This window comes from Phymastichus coffea, unplaced genomic scaffold, assembly GCF_024137745.1.
Source record: "Phymastichus coffea isolate CEN01 unplaced genomic scaffold, Cenicafe_Pcof_1.1 PCOF00262, whole genome shotgun sequence".
NCBI classification, from domain to species: Eukaryota; Metazoa; Arthropoda; class Insecta; order Hymenoptera; family Eulophidae; genus Phymastichus; species Phymastichus coffea.
This window is the reverse complement of record NW_026707073.1, coordinates 71,071-90,701: the sequence shown is the minus strand read 5'-3', so window position 1 is coordinate 90,701 and position 19,631 is coordinate 71,071. Positions and strand designations below refer to the sequence as shown.

At 51.5% G+C, this 19,631-nt stretch overlaps 1 protein-coding gene across 1 annotated transcript in view; it reads right to left on the bottom strand.

The window, feature by feature from the left end:
- Positions 1-893: 893 nt before the first annotated feature.
- The window catches only part of LOC131674594 (runt-related transcription factor 2-like), a 28,045-nt gene continuing 9,307 nt past the window's right edge, over positions 894-19,631 (bottom strand). The window contains exons 2-3 of the mRNA XM_058953351.1: positions 4,006-4,110; positions 894-985 (exon numbers count right to left, since the gene is read on the bottom strand). Coding sequence (XP_058809334.1) covers positions 894-985; positions 4,006-4,110 — 197 coding nt within the window. The remainder of the gene's footprint in view (positions 986-4,005; positions 4,111-19,631) is intronic.

Genomic DNA, 19,631 nt, shown 5'->3' with positions numbered 1-19,631 from the left:
GGCCGCGTTTCCGCAGGCGATTCGTCCGCGGCTCACAGCTTTTTCCACGCCGAGCGCATCGCTCGGAGCCAAGGTGTCGTGACGTTTGCGATAACGACGGCACGAACGACGAAATTTACGCGGAAAGCATTAACATTTCCCAAGACATCAGCCCGCCACAAATGAAAAAGGGGGAAAGGGGGGAATGAGCGACGTCGACCCTCCTAAACACTCTCAAGGACCTTTCTCCGCGTCTCTCGCTCTCCCGAGGACGTAATCTCGCGCTCGGCCGAAGGACAGCTGAGACGATAATTTTTCGTAGAAGGCGGATATGTCGCCGGTATACATAAAAAGCTGTGCCTGTCTGCCCATGCGCGTGCGCGCGTGCGAGTGTTGAAAAGAGCTGTGGTTTTACCAGTGTAACACCAAGCCGGCCAGACGACGGGGCTCTCGGTGTCGAGCTCCCTCATCCTTTCAGCGAGCTGCTGCCGCGGACATGTCCACCAGCGGCCCAGTACGTCCAGGTTTCGACTCTCGGTTCCCGCTAATCCAGCAACAAATGAACCACCAAACAACAACAGCAACAACCGCGAGAATAATTTCTCCTTTGTCGTTCACACTCACAGCAGCAAAGACGATCGAGAGGACGAAGAGGGGAAAAAAAGAGAGAAACACAAGGAGACGTCGACGAAGAAACCGTAGCACACGCGGTGTTTTCGAGCGAGAAAGAGAAAGAGAGGTGCACCTGCCGCGAGAGTTCGCGCCGTAATGGGAGCGGGGCAGGTAGGCTGTGCCTACTCGGCGGCGGCAGCGCAGGTTGACGAGAGAGAGAGAGAAAGAGAGAGAAAGAGAGAGAGAGTGAGAGTAGGGGAGTCAGTCACATGGTCGCTAAGAGCGTAGTGGTGGCTCCCTACCTACGCTGCTGCTGCTGCTGCTGCCGCTGCTGCTGCTGCTGCCGCTGCTGCTGCCGTTGCCGCTGCCGCTGCCGCTGCCGCTGCCGCTGCCGCTGCCGAGCGAAAGAGGATGAGTGCAGCTCTGCTCTGCTCTGGTTTTTCGAGGAGAGGTGTCACGGACGTATATCCAGACGCGATTGCTGCTGCAACTCTCTCTGATTTATGGGCGTTTTCAAAACGCATCTCTTTCGCGCACCAACCTACCTTCTTTGCATTGCGGATGCGCCATTCTCCTGATTTTTTTCTCTTTCTTTTGCGAAGCGCGGCGAGAATCATGGACACGAAAGCTGGAAATTCAATTACAGCACGTATGGTTTCCGAGAAGAAGCCGACGAATCCCGAAATTCATCAGCGAGTCGAACTCGTAGATGAAAATAATGAGTATCTCAGGAGTTTGCGCTCGACGGTAAAGTTCTTGAAAAGTGAAATACGAGAAGGAAAGTCTTCTCTACGATGGGACAAATGCACAGTTCGACGCCTCAGCAAACAACTCGAAGATGCAGTGGGAACGGTCGCACCCTAATTCGTCTCCGAGATACGTTGAACTTTCAATCAAGGTCGCCGAACGTCCGAGAGATCGCGCTATGATAACGAAAAAAGAATGACCGACGACCTAAGCGCCTTGCAGTCCGTCCCGTTTGCATACGAATTTCCGCGATGGAACGCAGCCCGTCAAGGATGACCACGCGTGTTTTCGATTAGGCTACTTATTACGCGATCGTAAATCACGCAGCCCGCGATGGAGTTGTAGCTACTCTCGCGAGTGTGCGCCATCGGAAAGCACGACCGCGGAGGAAAGTCGTAAAGCGGCGAATGCCACGATAAAAGGGAAAAGCCAGTAAAAAGGACAGAATCGAAGAGGAGTATCCATAACTAATCCCTACGAAAATACGTGGAGAGCAAGACTCGGGCAATAAATCAAGCAGCGAATCTTATCAACGAACATACATCACACACACAAGCTTGCACGAGAAGAGAGAGAGAGAGAGAGAGAGGGAGATTTCGGGGTATTTAATTGAGACGTTGGTCGCGCGAAACGTTCCGTGTTCCCACCAAACTGATTTAAACATTGCGCGTCCGGTTCGTGCTTTTTTGGCTTTGATTTACGATTCGGGGACGGCCGGCGACTTTTTCCTTGTGCTCGAAAGCCGAGCGACAACTGATAAGCCGTTCGTGTCGTATAAAGGGTCGAGGGATGTGTACAAGCAATTTCGCTGCTTTCTTGTTCTCTTTCGGCTTCTCGCGGATTATCGCGGCCGAGGGATATGTTCGCTCGCGCGGCGATTACGCCTCTCGTGGGTGTTTCGCGGATAGGTCGCCTCTAGGAGCGCCCTTATCTAGATTTACGCCAACGAGTGGCACTCCGTTGAGCACTCATCTTGGCGCCTGTTGGCGAAGCGTCGACTGTTGAAAAGCTCGCGTACTCTGGCAGGCAGGCAGGCAGGCAGCCGCTGCAAAAAGCGAAACCGGCGGAACGCTCGGTCGAAACGCGGCCGAGCCCCCTTCTGCTCTGCCCCGGACATTTGCATGGCAGGATGTATATAGCGCACGCCGACGCGAGGCATAGCTGCGAAGGGTCGAGCGAGGAGAGTCGAGCATTTAGTTCAAAGTGCAATTTTCCGAATTTTTGCCTCGTAAAGAGCGGGAGAGAGACGTTGCTCGAGCGCGAAAGAATAGAAGCTTCTTCCGCGTGCGAATAGATTATCGTTGTTTACCGGCGCGCTCGGTCGTCCGCGGCGGCGGCAAATTGTTAGGCAGCAACGATCCGTAATTGGTCAATCACGCGACTACGAGGACGACTGCGAGCGACCCGCAGCCTCGCTGATCAGATAAGGGCGGCGACACGGGAACTCGATTAGCCGGGGAATTTTAATTCCCTGGGCCAGAGGGCGGCAGGTGTCCCCTCGAGGTCGAGAGGAGGAGCCGGTTTTGCTCCTCGGCCGCGGCTCCTCTCACTCGCGCGCAACCGCACACGCGCGCGACTTTTTGGTCGCGACCAAGGGCGGAGTCTCGCGCTTTTTCTCGTTCCCCGCGTACGCGCGCGCACGCAACTCGCCGCCGGAGGAAGGCGACTCCTTAGAATTAAATCGCCAGCCCGAGCGAAGATTAGCCTCCGTCTGCCCGCGTACGCATTCCGATCGCTCGGCGAGTCAGGAGGGAGAGCGAGAGAGAGCATTTCGAGCGTTTATCGCTTTGGAAGCGACAGCAGAAAAATCGGTGATCGTCCGAAGGAAAATGCCAATTCCGCGACTGTCGACTCGACTGGAGCAACCTTTCGAAAAATTGACTTTCCGAATGCTGGATTTGATTGATCGCTGCAGCGCCAGATGTCGGAGTCGTTGCGAGGAGGAAACCGCGTACGACGTATCGCTTGAATTCTGTCATCGTTCGTTCGCGGATAGTTCGCGTCCTAAATATTCCAGATTTGGAATTATCATCGTACTAGTTATCGCGCGGTTCGACCGAGAGCGCATTCCGCACTGAGCCATTGAGTCCCCACGGATAAATGGAACACCGATAAACGAAAAAAAAGGAACAAAGAAACAAACAAAGAGAAGGAGCTGGAGCGCGGAGCGAAAATATATTAATCCGTGAAATAAATCTCGCGGTTGTGTGCAAGTCGCGGCGAGAGCATAGATAAAGGAAAGCAGCTACGAAGCGAGAGGAGAGGATCGCTAGCGATAACAAAGCCCACAGCCTCTCTCTCTCTCTCGCCGGACGACAGGTAGCCAGCATCCCGGAGAAGAAATATCCGGTCCGCGCCTCTTTTTGCCTCTGCCCGTATCCCACGACGGCGAGATTGCTAGCGAGGGCAGAAAAGAAGAAATTATTAGGCGAGGCGTTTTGTTTGCCTAGTGAGGCGTGAATCTCTCTCTCTCTCTCTCTCTCTCTCTCTCTCTCTCCCTCCTCCCCTTCCTCCCTCTCTGCCACTCGGTGGAAGATATTACCGCGCGGGCGCGCGTTGGAAATCGGGAGCAGGTCGCTCGCGTGCTCGAATAATAAAGTGCGCATGATGCAGACCCATTAAAATCGCGCGGCAGCTCGGCGCGCGCCACGGGAGAGGATCACTTACCGTGCTGCTGCTGCTGCTGTTGCTGCTGCTGCTGCTGTTGGTGGGGGCAGATTGCCGACTGCTGCTGCTGCTGCTGCTGCTTATCTTCGCCGTTCTCCGGGGATTCTGCAATTTCAAATATCAAGTGTGTATATTTTTAATGGCGCGCTTTACGAGGCTGCGCTTCGGCTTTATACTCATCGCGCGCTTGATATTGTCTACGCCGGTAGTAAGCGAGAAGGCATTACGAGCGTCTTATACCGACGCTTGTTTGATTATTTCGCGTCTCATCGGTGGCCGGAATTTCTTCATTCGCGGCATATTGCGCTCTCGCGGACGGTTCGCCGAGGCTTGCCGAGTGAGCTGTGACGCGTTCGTTTAATGCTTTACGGAAGCGGAAACGCTCTTCTTGCTCAAAACTGTAGTTTCTCAATAAAGGATTTTCGACCGCAGCGCGGCTTTCAGCACGAACCATTTGGTAATTCAAGTAGACCAATCTTCCTGACCTATCTAATGCATAGCTATGCGGAATAGTCGGCATTTCCGCGCGATAGTACGTAATTACAGCAATAGATGGACGACCAGGCATCCAGTCCGAAATAAAGAAAGTCATTGTTCATTAGTAAATATCGCAGATAAATATCGCTGTTTAGCATTGTTCAAGGTCTCTGTATTGGACCTGCCTTCGTTTTCTGAAAAAGTAATTGTAGCTATTACGATGGGTCGCCATTACCAACTTTTTAATGAAACGAGTTACTCGTTATAAATACGAAAATGTTCAACTATTAAATATCGTATACGTTGCCTGACTTCCAACTAAAAAAAAGCTTCATTCCTAGCTAACCAGAAGGAAGACAGAAATACACGTGTGAACGATCAAAAACTAGATCTGCGCAAGTTATTATCGTTTATAGAAATTCAGTACAAATCGGCGTTTACTACGAACTTTAACACATTTGGCAAGATTCCCGTGTGATTTTGAGGCGCGACCGCAGCCTGTTAATCTTCGTTAGCTCGCCGCGACAAAATATTACTGGCCGACGCCGCCACCGCTGCTCAGTCTCTCGGCGATTGCGAAACGAACACGACAACTCGCTCGTCGGCCATTCGATAATTGAAAATGAGCACTGCTCGTTGCGATCCATCGATAGCCATCGTAAAATCCTCCCCGTGGATATCGCGAGCAAGCGAGCGAGTAAACATCCTCGACACTAATTACCCCGACGACGCACGCACGCACAGGCTGCTAAAAAGCATCCTCGGATTCAATCATCACCCCCGTCGTAAAACTCTCTCGAAAAAAGAATAAGAGAGAAAGAGAGGCAAAACGAGCCGTCAGTATCATCGTTTCTTTAGCACACCTTAAAACCGCCGTAAACATCGTGACAAAGCGAGCGCGCGACACCGCGACGGCGGCGCGCCGAGGCGATACAGACATCATATTTACGAGGTAGAGAGAGCCAGCAGCACGCGCATGCAAAAGTGTACACACATACACGCACATGTACACGTGCATATACGCGCGCTCGTCGTGTGGGAGTCGGCCGCCAGAAAGAGAGAGAGAGAGAGAGAGAGAGAGAGAGAGAGAGAGAGAGAGAGAGAGAGAGAGAAGACAAGGGCGAGAGATTCAGTGGGCGGATCTTTCTTGCCAGCCGCGTGCTGCTGCTGCTGCTGCTGCTGCTGCTGCTGCTGCTGCTGCTGCCGCCGCCGCCGCCGCCGCTGGTAAAAAGTTCGATTACGGTGGCGGCTTGAACTCTTGACCCGACGTGCTTTTCCCGCTGTGTTCTATTTTCGAAGATCGGATCGGACGATAAACGCTCTACTTTGGTGCGCGTCGAGCTGTAGCTTTTTGCGAAATCCATGCTGCCGTTATTACCTCCTCCTTACGAAGGCTCGCGTATTTGCATCTCTAGCTTGAGGGAAAAAGAAAGACGCTCGATCGTCCCTCGTAAAGTCGGGAAAAAAAGCTGCTTCTCATCACCTTGTAAACCCATCGCGACGCGAAGAAAAAAAGGAGCTACAGCGTCACATCCATATCTGGGGAAGAGTCTGGTTCGCTCGAATGGTTTTCTGTGGCGAGGTAGACTAAAGCGCAGCACCAGCGACGACGACGATCACGGGGTTAACGACAATTTTTATCGGTCGCGATAAAACCGGTCTATCGCGTTCGCTGTCCTCCGCTCCCTTCACAATGCCGATTTGCATGCGAGCGCGCGGAGAGAGGATCCGCCGTAATTAGGCGGCGCACGCGCGACCGAGAATATCATCGTCGATAAACAGCCGACTTTATGCCTCGCCCCTTTATTTCCTCGTTTTCCAGCTTTGTGCGAGCGCGCGCGTGATGTCTCAGTTATACAGACCGAAACGCCTCTCCTGGATATCGCTGACTATTATACACTCGCGAGATACGCTCATTGCCGCGCGGAGAGCGCCTAGGGGATTAAAGCTTTAAATAAAGGCAACAGCTTCGTCGATTGCGTTCCGGAATTTATATATCGGGACCCCTTTCGCCTTAACGTCTCAATATGCAGTTTATCGCGGCGACACGCTCGCCGCTTTTTTTCTCCGCGGCGTTGTGTGTATTAGGCCGAGGATAAATTTCGGGCTTTATGTGTTTTGATGCGAGCCAATTTGAAAATGCCGAATGCGTTCGCTTTCGCCGATGAGTTCATCGACTGGCGCGCGCTTAGCGAAAGCGGTGGCGTGGCGCGCGATCTTTGATCCGTTTGGAACTCCATCTCGCGAATGTTCATTCGTCGAGAGCGGCTCGGAGCTCCATCGCCGGCTACTCCCTTTTATCGAGCGTTCCGCCGGTGCGTTGGCGAGTTGGCGAGTTCTAGATCATCGCACTCCACTGCGAGGGCAAACCATATTCAACAATTACGTAATTATCCGTGGACGATAATTAGAACGACGTCGTACACATGACTCGAAGATATCGGGTTAAACGACTCATTAGAAAATTCACCGTTAGTCAAGAAAGAAGGGGTACGTACAGCTTGAAAAAGGAAAAATCACTCACATACTTTCCTCCGCGAACTACAGCGTCCGATCGTTAGCGCGAAAAAGGAAATTCGCGCGCCGCCTCGGGGAAGCCGCTGCGGCGAGCGCGCGCGCGCGCGCGCATCCACGGTGTGCCTTATTAGTCAAAAACTGACGCGACGGCAATTTGAAATTGAAATGATCGGCCGCGGTGAGAGCGCGCCGAGAACCAACTGCCGCGAGCGGATGCAAAACAAACGGGCGCGCATCGGTCGAAAATACATTTCTGGCGGGCGTCCCGTTGGGATTGATGACGCCTAATTAAAGCCGCGCGCGCGACCGAGCGGGCGCATTATAAACGACGCGCGCCCCTTTAATTGCGACGATCAATGAGCGCGAGCGACACGAGTTCGCGCGCTACCGCGCCGCCGCTGTTTAATTTACGCGTGAGCGTCGCGTCGCCTCGTCGCGCCCGCGCGGCCCGATGAAAACGCGCGCCAAGAGAATCTGTAATTCGAGGCTGCCGCTCGATTAATCGCGGCCTGACGCGCTGCTTTTTTTAGGGACGCGCGGTGGAAGAAGCACGAGAGCGAGGCGACTCCGGTCGAGCTTCTCGTGGCCTGCGCGTTCGATGAAAATCGGCAGCTTTTAGCGCAAACTATCGGCGTCTCGTTATTGCTGCGCTTCGGTTACCCGTGCAGCTATACAATATTCTCGTCACTTTTCGGATAACGATATCGTTCACTTTTCACGTCTGACTTGCCACTTTTCCTACGTATGAAAGTGTATTATTTATTCGGTCTATTGGGTACTTTAAAAATAGTAAAGGGCTACAATAATTACTTATATCTAATACATTCGTTATCTTAAATCGTGATCATTTCTTTTTTTGAACTATTTATAACACTGAAAGTGATTTTGCATGTATCGGGCAAGATGACAACCCTAAATTGAACCTTTTTTAATGTTTATTTTTCTTAAATTTTCAGTGATTTCATAAGTAATTGCGAAATATAATCTAGTTTTCAGCGTTGATTAATTAAAATGGTCTACAAATATAAAAGAAAATCAAACTACGAACAATGGTCTGTAGAAAATATGAAAACGATTTTCAAAAAATTTTAAAAAAGTAATTGCGTTCTATTTATTTATTCTTATGTAAATTATTGCATTAAAAATGATAGATTTCACCTAATGTATTTTCTGTTTTTCCGTTTTTCCCTGTAATTTTTTTCAAAATTTCATCAATTTTTTCTCAATGTATTAATTTAAATCATTTTTCATACGCAACCTATTGTTGCGTAGGTATATTGGTTATCATACCCACTTCACATTAAAAATATAATATAAATTTTCCATCTGGTTAATTTTTTTTCAATTTTTCTTTAAGGTTTCCATATTGCCCGATTTTCCACTAAACACTCGAAATAAATATAGAGCGTCCATACCACTTTTTCGTTAGACTTCTCTACTTTCAAAAGTTTAAAATCAATTTTGCAAAATATTTAAATTAGATTAGTACAAATAAAGTTACTTAAAATTAATAGTAAACAGTAATAAAACAATTAATGTTATTTGTTTTTATTTGATTATTCATTTCGAAAATAAAATCGATGTTTCAGAGGCTACCTTACATGGTATTATTTCTTCTTGTTATATTTTGTGCTAAAAACACGGTCAGTATAAGGTTTTGGAAAAATTACACGATGAATGATACGTAGATGAAACTGGTGCTACAGCGATTTATTTATTTCAGTGTTTCATTTCCAAGAGTAACAGACGCGATCCACATTGTCGATCATCGGATAATACTAAGGTATGGAAGTTTTCAAAGAGGCAAATAATTTTTGCTCGAATTTCAGTTAGCCACGAATAATTTTTCTTTATTCTTTTGTAATGTATGATCAATTCTTTTTTCCTCTGGTATGCTGTCTCATGGTTCAGTGTAGCCCTCTTCAATTTGAAATTTCATCCAAAACGCGTGTGTCTACTTTAGATATGCGTCGTCTTTCCCCAATTCCCAATTCCATCCAGAGCATTGTATTCTCGTGGCCGTTGTGAATCTCTCGCGACGAAATAAACAAGAAATGTTAGGACGTAGGTTCCTCAAAATCAGTCTCAAGACGGAGAGGTAAAGAGCGAGCAAAAAAAGAGATTAACGCGGCGGCCCTTTGACTTGCCAAAATCGGTTGACCTCGGGATTCCACTTTTGCTTTTGCGCAGGGCATTAGACAGTGAAGGCTTTAATGGTCAATCTTCGGGAAGGGAATTTTTTTTCGTAGGTGGAATTCGCCTCCTCTTCGTTTTCGCTGAATCGATCTTTCCACCGGGAGAGATCCGAATGCGCGCGCGCTCGGAAAAATGTAAATTGGAAGAGTTGATGCGCGCCCTTACGCGTCGGCTGGATTGTTCCTTTTTTTTCCTTATACCGAAACCAAAGGCAAAGTAAATCTCCAAGTCCGAGAGTCGAACCTCGCTCGCTCTCTCTTTGTTTTGAACGAGATTTCAATGTTGATTTTATGCCCAATTCAAAGCGCATTTCGTTTGTGGGGGTCTTTCGTTGTTCGCCGACGACGAGCAGGATACTCCCCCTGCGTATTGCTTCTCTCTCTCTCTCTCTCTCTCTCTCTCGCGTGATTTACCGGTTAATTTTATGCTCGCTTGAAAAAGTCCGCCGACGTTTCGCAATAAGTACTGGATTACATTTGGACAATACTCGTATGATTTCGATAATGAATTTATCGGTATCCTTGCTCATTGCCACTGGTACACCGAGTGAGAAAGTGTGGAGACTACGCATCGTCCTCTCCGCGCGTCTGAGTTTGAAAACACGAGATCACGACGAAAATGTGCACGATCTAATATTTACAGTTGTCCTGGACAACGCGAACGTCATCAAACAATCAGGTTCTTCAATTCTTCGAATGCGTCGACTATATTTCCGTATAATAAGAAAAAGTGGTCGCATCGAAGCAACACGGGACATTTATAAATTCGCATCGATCCCGTGCATGCCCAAATAAACCTGGATCGTCGAGCCGCAGCATCGTGTCTAGCAATGCCCCATAAATAAAATCCTCTCTCTCTCTCTCTCTCTCTCGGCGACATCCGCGCACGGGAGTAAGACAGAAGCGCAGTTGTCGCGCAAGACAGTCGTCAGCGGCGCGCGGTACAGCGGCCGAAGAGCGTATAGTAGCAGGCAACTAGGCATACGCTGGCTCGATCCCCCGGCGCAACAGCTCTATTAAAATCCTTAGCTGCGCTCCGTCGTCGACTCGATAAAGGCCTCATAAATACATCAGCGTGCGCGGCTCTTTCCCTAAACCGCTGGCGCAAGACAATGCCATTGTGTTTGGTCTCCTAAATTCTTCCACGTCAGCCGCGACGAGTCGCGGGGCCGCGAGCGCCGCTCCTCGCCAGCCCGCGACGCGTCCGCTGCGTCGAGCGCGAGTCGCGCGCGCTTCGCCGATTAATTAAATTAATCCGCGCGCGGAGGTCCAATTACGGACACGCCGAGGGAATCCGGAAAGAGGGCGCGGGCGGCGGATCAAAGAGTCGATAATTGCGCGGACAACGAGTAGCCCCTCTTTCTCTCTCTCCCTCCGTGCGTATGTAAATGCGGCGAAGCGCGCGCTCGCATTGTCCAGTGCCGCGACGCTCGCCAGAAAGACAGAAGCCGAAGCGAGGGAAAAAAAGTAGCGCGAGAGAGGGCAAGACCGTATACGTGTATCGGGCCCTTGGTTTATCCCGTGCAAAGCGCAAAAAGCACCTCTGCGCCTCGCGAGACGTCACCGTGAGTTACGCAACGGAGAGTCGCTGCAGCGCCGAAAATTACCAATACCCGAGCGCCTCGGCCGGGGTCGTTACATATTTATAAGCTGCGCGCGCGGCCGATGAGTGGGCGCGGCTCGCGGGCCAGAGAAAGAGAAGACAGATGGAAGCTCCGTTCGGTCGGCGATGGTAAAAATACATCGACTATCCCTCGTCGAGGGACAATCGATTCTCGCGCAGATGTAATTACAGCGGCTACCGTTCTCCAGCCAGACGCGCACATCTAATACAACGTTCCATCGCGCGCACGCGCGCGCGTGCACTAAAAACCGATCGCCTCGCTCGACTCCGCGACTCCGCGGGAGCGAGCGAAAAAGAAAAGAAAAAAGAAGCGGCAATCTCGCTCGAGCGAGTTATGCGCGCGCTCTATCTATCTCTCTCTCTCTCTCGTTCGCTCGCGGTAGCCGTGGCGCACGTCACGAATTAATTCGCGAACAACGCGAGCCAGTCCATACGCGCGCGCGGGCAATAAGACGCGGAGATATTCAAAAAAGTGCAGCGAGTTATCAGGCGCGCGCGCTCGCTCGCTCTCTCTCCACTGGCAGCGAAGGAAGGAAGAAGAAAGAAAGAAGGGCGAGGCACCGGCAGGAGTAGCAGGCAGGCAGCCTTGCGGCGGCATTTCTGCAGGAGCTCGTTATCGGTCTCTCTCTCTCTCTCTCTCTTTCCTCCGCTTGATATATGGCGAAGCGGAGTGCGAGCGAGAGAGAGAGCGAGCTTGGCCTCTCCTCCATCCTGTCCTTCGATTCTCTCCTACTATGCTCGTTACCGCACGCACTCTGCGCTCTCTCTCGCGCGCGCGCGCGCTCTCCGGCTGTATAAGCCATTGTTCGCGCGCCGTATATCCCTTATTACCCGCAGATATCCTCCGTAGAAAGCTCACTCTCCCTCTCTCTCTTTCTCTGTGTTTACCGGAGCCGCGCGCGTATTTTCCATGTCAATCAGCGTATTTCACGAGGGATCGGCCGCGCCGCGCATATCTTTTATCTATTGCTGGCCGTATTATTGTCGCGGTCCTGCTGGAGCTCGCTCGCGGGCCGACTTTAACGACGTCAAGCGCGAGGCCGGCCGAGGGAAGCACGTATAGATTGATTGCGGCCGGCGCGACCGGCCAACAATGCTCGATTCTTCGCTACCGATGCACGGGACGAGCACGCACCGGGTAATGAGGGATTGATTAACTATTGTTTGGTCGGTCGCGCTGCCGTTCCTCCTCGGGACGCCGGCTTATTTATTGCGCCCAGATGCTAATCAATGACGAGCCACCGAAATGTCCTATCTCGCCGGGACAGGGAGAACGGGGCTCGGCCGATCGAGAGGCCTTTCGCTTGCCGCGCGAAGACGGCCGAGGCGCAAGCTCGCGCGGCCGGCGAAAAAGAGAGCGGGACGACGAGCCGAGGCCAGGCGCTGCCGAACCGTCGGCGTCCCAGTGACGCGGGCGCGCGCGTCTAATTCGCATTATCACCGCACGCGGAGAAGCGGTAATAGCCCCGACGCACGCGCGCGTCCCAAGGCTCGAGTTCGCGTCGACCCCCCAAGCGAAGATCCTTCCTGTCCACGGGCAGCAGAAGCTGTGGGAGAGCGGCGCTCGCGCGTGACACGCCTCCGCGAGTGCATGCGTATTGCGCAACTGCGAACGTGCGCGCGCGAGCACTTCGTAAACTTCCTCTCTCGCTCTCTCCGTGCGCGTACGTGTGCCTCGGGCGACGCTAAGTGTCACCGTGCGCCACTTCCGCGCGGCCGACGAGTCCCTTCACCCGCTACGCCGGCCGCGACGCGTTCATTCATGAGTTCAAGTAGGAAGGACGAAAATTATCGGATGCGACCGCGAGCGGCTAATGCCGACTTGGCTCGCGGTCTAAATTAGCGCCCCTCCGGCTCTCGCTCTGCTTCCGGTTCTGACGCGCGCGCTCGTTCACGAGAAGACTCGTCTGCCCGAGTTTCGTTCCGCCGTTCCTGCCTCTTAATTACGCGCCTAATTTCCTCTGTCGTTGCGTCGCCGGAGCTTCGGAAAGGTACGGCTCCGCTGCATTCCACCTCTACCGATCTTGCGATCGGTCGATCCGCACTTTGTCAGTTCAGCAAACCCATTAAGATCTATCGGAGCTGTTCTTCTGGTCGCTTGCAAATCGCCGATAACAATTATTACAGCGTGATTGGCACAAATGCCTCGTTGCAGTGCTCGCCATATCGGAGGCGAATCGACGAAACCCCTCCTCCCCCCTCAAGAGGAAAGCGAAGAACGGCGCGCTGTTGCAGGGCGGCGCTACGATTGCGTACGTGGTCAAACAGGGAAATCGCGGCGAGGAGATGGCCGTCCGCGAAGCCGAAATGCGCACCGGCCGACCAAACTGTAATCCGCTAAAAGCTATACACGTTGTTCGAGGTGCGCGCGAGAGATGGAGGGGCCCCGTTCGCGTCTATACGCGTCCAGAGAGCAAGATCGATAAATCGAGCAGCACGAGAGGATCGCGCGTACGAGGGCCGAATTAATATACAAGCCGCGTACACGCTCAATACAGGAGAAACATCCTTGGGCCGCGCTGCCCGCTCTCCCCCCTTTTCCTCTCTTTTTTCATTAGTTGGCCGTGTCCGCTCGCGGCCAGCACATTCATTCAAGCCTCTCTCTCTCTCTCGCTCTCGCTCGCCATTCACCTGGTCTCCCTCTCCCGGCGAGTTCATTCACCAACGCCGCAGCACACGCGCGACCACATCCTCTCTCTCTCTCTCTCTCTCTCTCTCTCTCTCTCTCTCTCTCTCTCTCTTTCTCTCTTGCCAACGAGAAATATATATCCTCGGGCAAGGATGCTGCCGCTGCTGCGCCGCAGTGAGTTTATCAATGCCGCCGCGGCGGCAGGAGCACGGCTCCTTTAATTGCCGAGCCCCTCGTAAATAATGCGCGCCCGTGGTGCGCCGCGTACTCGCGGCAGCCGACCGATGATCGCCGGATTAGGAGAGGATGCGGCGCACTTACCGCTCCATTACGAGCGCCGCAGCTTTCGGCCCGCGCGAGATCGCCTCGTCGATGAGCCGCGAGGAAGGGAGGCCGCGGTTATCCCCTCCCTCCGCGACTTTTCCGTCGTCTCTCGCTCTGGCCCGGGCGACAGTGGGACGAGCTCGGTCGAGATCGGCTGCCGCCCGATTTCACCGGCACCGCTTCCACGATGGCCATGTATACGTTATCTCGTTATTTCGCGAGCGATTGGCTATACTCTTGCAAAGTCTGAGAGTGAATTTTCATGCTGCCGTCGTTTCATCGATTGAAATGCTTCTTCCGGTCACGAACGACGATTATTCCAGTCCACCCAGTACCCTCGATGCGAGTCTCCTTCCCTTCCTCTCCGCCGCTCCACCAGAAAGAAAGAAAAGATATAACGGGCCAGTCTCGAAAACCAACACTTTAGAATTGAAGCGAACGACGAGCAGTAACTCGAGCACGTATAGATGGCTTCGGCAAAGAGCCAGCGGAGCAGGAGAGCGAGGCGACAAGTGCAATGGTGTGGCATCCACGGGGATGGGACCTGTCGCTCGACGGCGTCGTTACTTTCGCGATCGGCCGCGCAAAGAGTTGCAGGGGTCTCCAGTTCCGCGCGTTGTGTCTCATCGGCGCACTCGCGCCCGAGGCCGATTTTCGCAATCTGCACGATACGCGAGCAATTACGCAGGAGTTGTCGTCGCGGCTTGCTTCCTTCGCGCTGCGTTTTTTCTCCCTTTTTTTTTCCTAATTGGTCGCGCGCGCAAGAGTTCGAATTGCGGCGCGGCTCACACGCTGGAGCAAGAAATCCACTTCCGTGACGATCAGCGGCGAGCCATCAGCGTCTTCATTATCGTTGCGCCGACTCTCGTGGCGCTAATTAAACGCCCGGCTAATTAAGATCGACCCCGATCCCCCTCCCCTATGTCTCTCTCCTTGGTGAGCTAGGTGTCTCGATGTACGCGAGACTGGAAAGGATATCGGAAAAGATCATAACTCGGGCGGTGATTATCGCGCTCGCTGGGCGTTCATGCTGGGCTGATCGGCAGCTATAACGCGCCCGGTCGCGAGCTGCGCGTGCTGCCTGCCTAATTAACATCGGCGAGCAACGCACGCCTCGTGCCTCCGATCCTTTTCTTTCGATTCCTTGCTCTTTCTTTTGCTTTGCTTAAGTGCCTGCACGCGCGCGAGCGCATGAGCGCGAGCCGACTGTGTGGGGCAAGTTATTATTTGAGCGGCGAAAAATTGATGGTTGGCTGATTGAAGAGTGCCGGTTATTAGCCATCCCTCTCCTCCTTTCTCCCCCCCCCCCCCCCGTGTTTTTTCTTACGCACGGCCTGTCGATTGAAGGTTTTATTTTCAACTTCTGGTTTTCGCTACGGCAGCATGTTCGGGGTTAGTGTCTTTATTGAGGATATTTATATATATATATACATATATATATATATATATAATCTGAATTTATTAAATTTATTAATTAAATTAATTCGAAATCTATCTGCGGTCATTGCAACCCATCTCAACTTTATTGTATGTAGATATCATTTTCGCTGACAAAAAACTTTAATTTGCGTATACCATCTAGCGACTTAATAAAAACCGAAATCGCCGAACGGCGATATTGACCCGTCAAACATATTAATTCCATAAAGCTTTAAATAAGTATTCAGTGTCCGATGAAAACTTGAAGCGTAAAAGCCAAGTTTACGCTGCGTCAACTACCGAATTGATACATAAACTTTACAATAGTAATGGCAGTATCAATAACGCTACCATACGCGCGAACGAGAATGCATCCGGCAATATCGTTGCAATAACCAACAATTGGTGCGCACGAAGCAATTTTTGCAGCGCTAAAGCATGAAAAAGACCAGCGGCAGCTTAGCATCAGCAGCAGCAGCAGCAGCAGCAGGAGCGGCATGGAAGAAAATAAAACGCCCCATGAAAAACTTGGCGAAGAGCGGCAGCTGGCAAGCCAGCGCGCGAGGATTTCTCCTCGCGAGAGAGAGAGAGAAAACGGATAGGCAGGTAGCAGCGGGTTCACGCTGCTTGGCGAGCACACATCCGCGTATAAAATATGAAGAAGCTCGAGCTGGTCAAGTAGCCGCGTACTCGCGCTCCTCGACGTTAATGGTCATTACGCGACTACGCTCCGCTGATCGTATACACACGAGGGCATCATCGCCGGCGCAACGCTGCTTCTGCCGACCCGCTGCGCTTCTTCTTCTTGCCTTTTTTCTTTTTTTTTCCTCCTTCCTGCTTACTAGACGAAACGCTTCGCCGCGCTGACTGACCCCCCTTAACTGCACCGTTTTCTATCTGGAACGCTAATGAATAACAAAAATTAATGGAGTGTCAAAAAGACGAGGCAGCTTTTGCACCTGTTTTTCTTTACGGTTTCGAGGCGCGCCTATGGATTTCGATTGATTTGGCGCTCACGACAGTTTGGTTGACTTTCTCTCTAGAGAGCTTGAGCGTTTAGTAGAAGTGGTAAATGTGAAATGATTGCCGTTCTGCTGAACAGATCGGTTTGGCTTTCGAGTGACTCGCAGGTGCAGCCATATATAGTAAATTATTTTGTGTTATTAAGAATCATTAATTCAGGTACCTTTGGTATTTTTAACGATCTTTTTCACGTAATATTAGGTGATATTGAAAAATTTTATTCTATTAATTAGAACGTTAATAAAACATCTTGATGAATTATTAATAACAATCGAGCATTTCAAACTGCTTTCACGCGGAAAACTCATATCGAACCAAAAGATGACAAATTTTTCAATATGTATCTTTCAGTTCTTACTGCAACTTTTTACAATAAATCGCAACACGCATTTGTTGATCATATAATTGTATCACGGTAGCAAAAGTTATGGCGAAATTATTCAGAAATTTACGATAACATTTTAATCAATAGTGTTCAATGTAAATTTTAATTACCTAGCTTATAAAATAGCTTATAAAATAGATTTGGTAAAAATTCACGAGAGAGCAACTGTGGTACGCGTGAGAGACCGCTGAACCAATCCGCGCAATGTAGAAATCATCTCACACACGAGCTTGTAAAAACAAACAATTAAGTCCGCGAAGCCCGGCAAACAACAAAGAGATAATATTCGCAGCTCTCTCTCTCTCTCTCTCTCTCTCTCTCTCTCTCTCTCGGCAGCAGAAAGGCTTTTCTCGTATAAAAGTCCATAAATCAATAGCTGATCCTCGCGCGCAGTGGCGTTCGAGAGGAGCTCCTGCGGTATAAATCATTGCGGCGTATAATACATCGCGCACTGGCAGCGCAGAGGGCGTCCGTAAATGGAAGGGGTGGGTGCTTCGATAAATCGCTAGCGAGAGCGACCGAAAAAAATAAAGAAGAAGAAGGAGAAGAAGGAGAAAAGAAACGGTCGACGAGCTTCCAACGAGAGAGCCGCAGTCGACGTGGACCGGAAGCCTTTGCCCGCGCTGGCTACTGGTCGTTATCCGCGAGTCAAATCTCGCGGCATCGCGCGCGTCCTCGGAGGGGCGCGGCTACCGAAAAGAAGAAAAGAACTCGAATCGCGCTGAATCGAATTCGGTCGGCAGTCGTGGGGCTGAAATCGGAAGCTACGCGGCGGCGGCGACGGCGGTACGACAAAGGGGCTCCCACTGTATGCAAAGCAGCTCGTTCACCTGTGTTCTGCTCGCGGACAATGCTGCCGCCGCCGGGCAGGAGACAGCAGCCGACTCCTCTCTCTCTCTCTCTCTCTCTCTCTCTCTCTGTCTTCTCCCCCCGATCGATGCTTTTGCAAACGCGCGGCGGCAGTGGCTACCGTGCGGTGCGCGCACACACGCCGACTTGCTTTTTAACTCGCTCCCTCGCGCCGCGACGCGATCCCTTTGTGCAACCGTCGAATTCGATGCGTCCCCGAGGAGGAGGCTCGCGAGTTGTGAGCCGCGGCGGGTTGGGTTGGGATGTGTCATATTCGCTCGACGTCACGAACGTGAGATTCGATTTTTTGCGTCTTCGCTCAATGTAGATTCATTAATCACCTCGTTTTAATTTGGCATTCATGTACGCACGATGATAATTTAGAAGCACCGACAACGCTCGTAAATCAGTGGTTGATGATTGTGAAACGTAGATGACATAAGCATCTGCCCCAGCAAAGTAAGGATTTGTCGATGAAACTATCGGATCCGTAGCAATCGATCGAGCGAGAAAAACAAACTGACAGTCGGCGAGGCTTACAACACGACTGACGAACGATGGTCCAGCCTCAGCCGCAGCGCGTTCGGAAAGAAGCGAAGCCCGTATCGCGAGAAACCAAAGGCACGGGGCTGCGTAAGCTCGAGGCGAAATGACATTCCGATGCAGAGGCGCACGCGAGGCGCGTAGCGCACGATGATGGCCCGCCATAAATCGCGCAGGTTAATTAGGAGGGATAAAAGTGGGCGTACTCGTCGTGGTCGTGGGCCGCGCGCGCGTTAATTAGACTCGCTCGGCGGCGGTCACCTGCGCCGAGCCGCGCCGAGCCGCGCCGAGCCGCGCCGAGCGTCGTCGTCTATTTGTCCGCTGTCGGTATTGGAGCGCTGCTGCCGCGCCGCTCTCCTTTCTTTTCGCGCGCGCTGCATATATAGCGCGCGGCCTCGCCTTTTCGCCGCGCGCCGAGAGAGCGAGAGAGAGAGATTGGCGCCGTTATAACGACCTCAACCTTACGCTGCGCACAATCGCGTGCGTGCGTGTGCGTTGCTCGGGTGATACGGGGTGTATACGTGCGCCGGGCGGTAAATCATGTCGCGGAGCTTGTATAGAGTGACTGCGCCGCTGATCATTTTTATAGAGCTCTGAATGGCAGTGAGATTGGTTATCCTTGCCCGTCTTCCTCTTTCGAGGGCGATCGAAATTACGCTGCCGTGGAGTGAAAGGGGAGGAATGCGCCGCCGATGCTCGCTAATTATTTTACGAGCGCGCTCGAAGGACGGAGCGCCGACGACAACCTCCTTGCCGGTCGTTGTTATTGCGAATTGTTATTGCGAACGGACGACGCTTGCCCGCAGACTGAATTTATTGAATTGCGAAAAGTCTGACCTTGCCTCGCTGTCGACGGAGACGTCCGGATGGAAGACGCGACAATGAAGGTCTTTGGGAGAGATGCTTTTCATTGATATTCTCTCCAACGCGTTGGGACGTCAACGAAATTACGCGATCTTGAACGATCGGACGAATGCGCCCTCTTATTTTTCAATTTCATCGATGAAAGAAAGCGAAGACGAGAAAGGTAGGAGAACGAACACTGATGGCGATCGAGCAATACGATCGATATAGACGCACATAAAAACACATGTAGTCCGCTGATACGTGCTCGAGGCAACAGTTGAAAGCTACACACTGAGAGTCGTGTTTGGCACGATCGCGAGGCGCAGCGTCGAATCGATAAAGCCATCGCTTGCCGCGCGGCTCGAAGATTGAATAAAAAGCCGGCGTGGCGCTCGGTCGCCAAGTCAAAAGTCAAGCAGGCCAAGGCTTGCAAGCGCACGAGGGGGGATCAAAAGGCAAAGGTTGAAGCTCAATGCGCCTCGTCGAGATCGAGCAAAAAACCGAGTCAAAGGTCGTTGAATCTGTTTAACGACGTCGTTGGACTCGTCCATTGTCGTTGCATAACGAAAATAAAATGAAATAAAATGAAATAAAAGGAAAAAAGAAACAACAACAACGCGATAAAATATCTGCTCGTACGTATCTGAGATATACGCACGCAGCGTGTGTGCTGCGAGGGCAACACAATGTAAAACACGGAGTTCGCCATGAGTTATCGCGCACTTAATGCAACACGAGCGCGTTACTGTTACACGTACAGTTAAGCGTTTCCGAAGACGCGATTGATAATCGCGA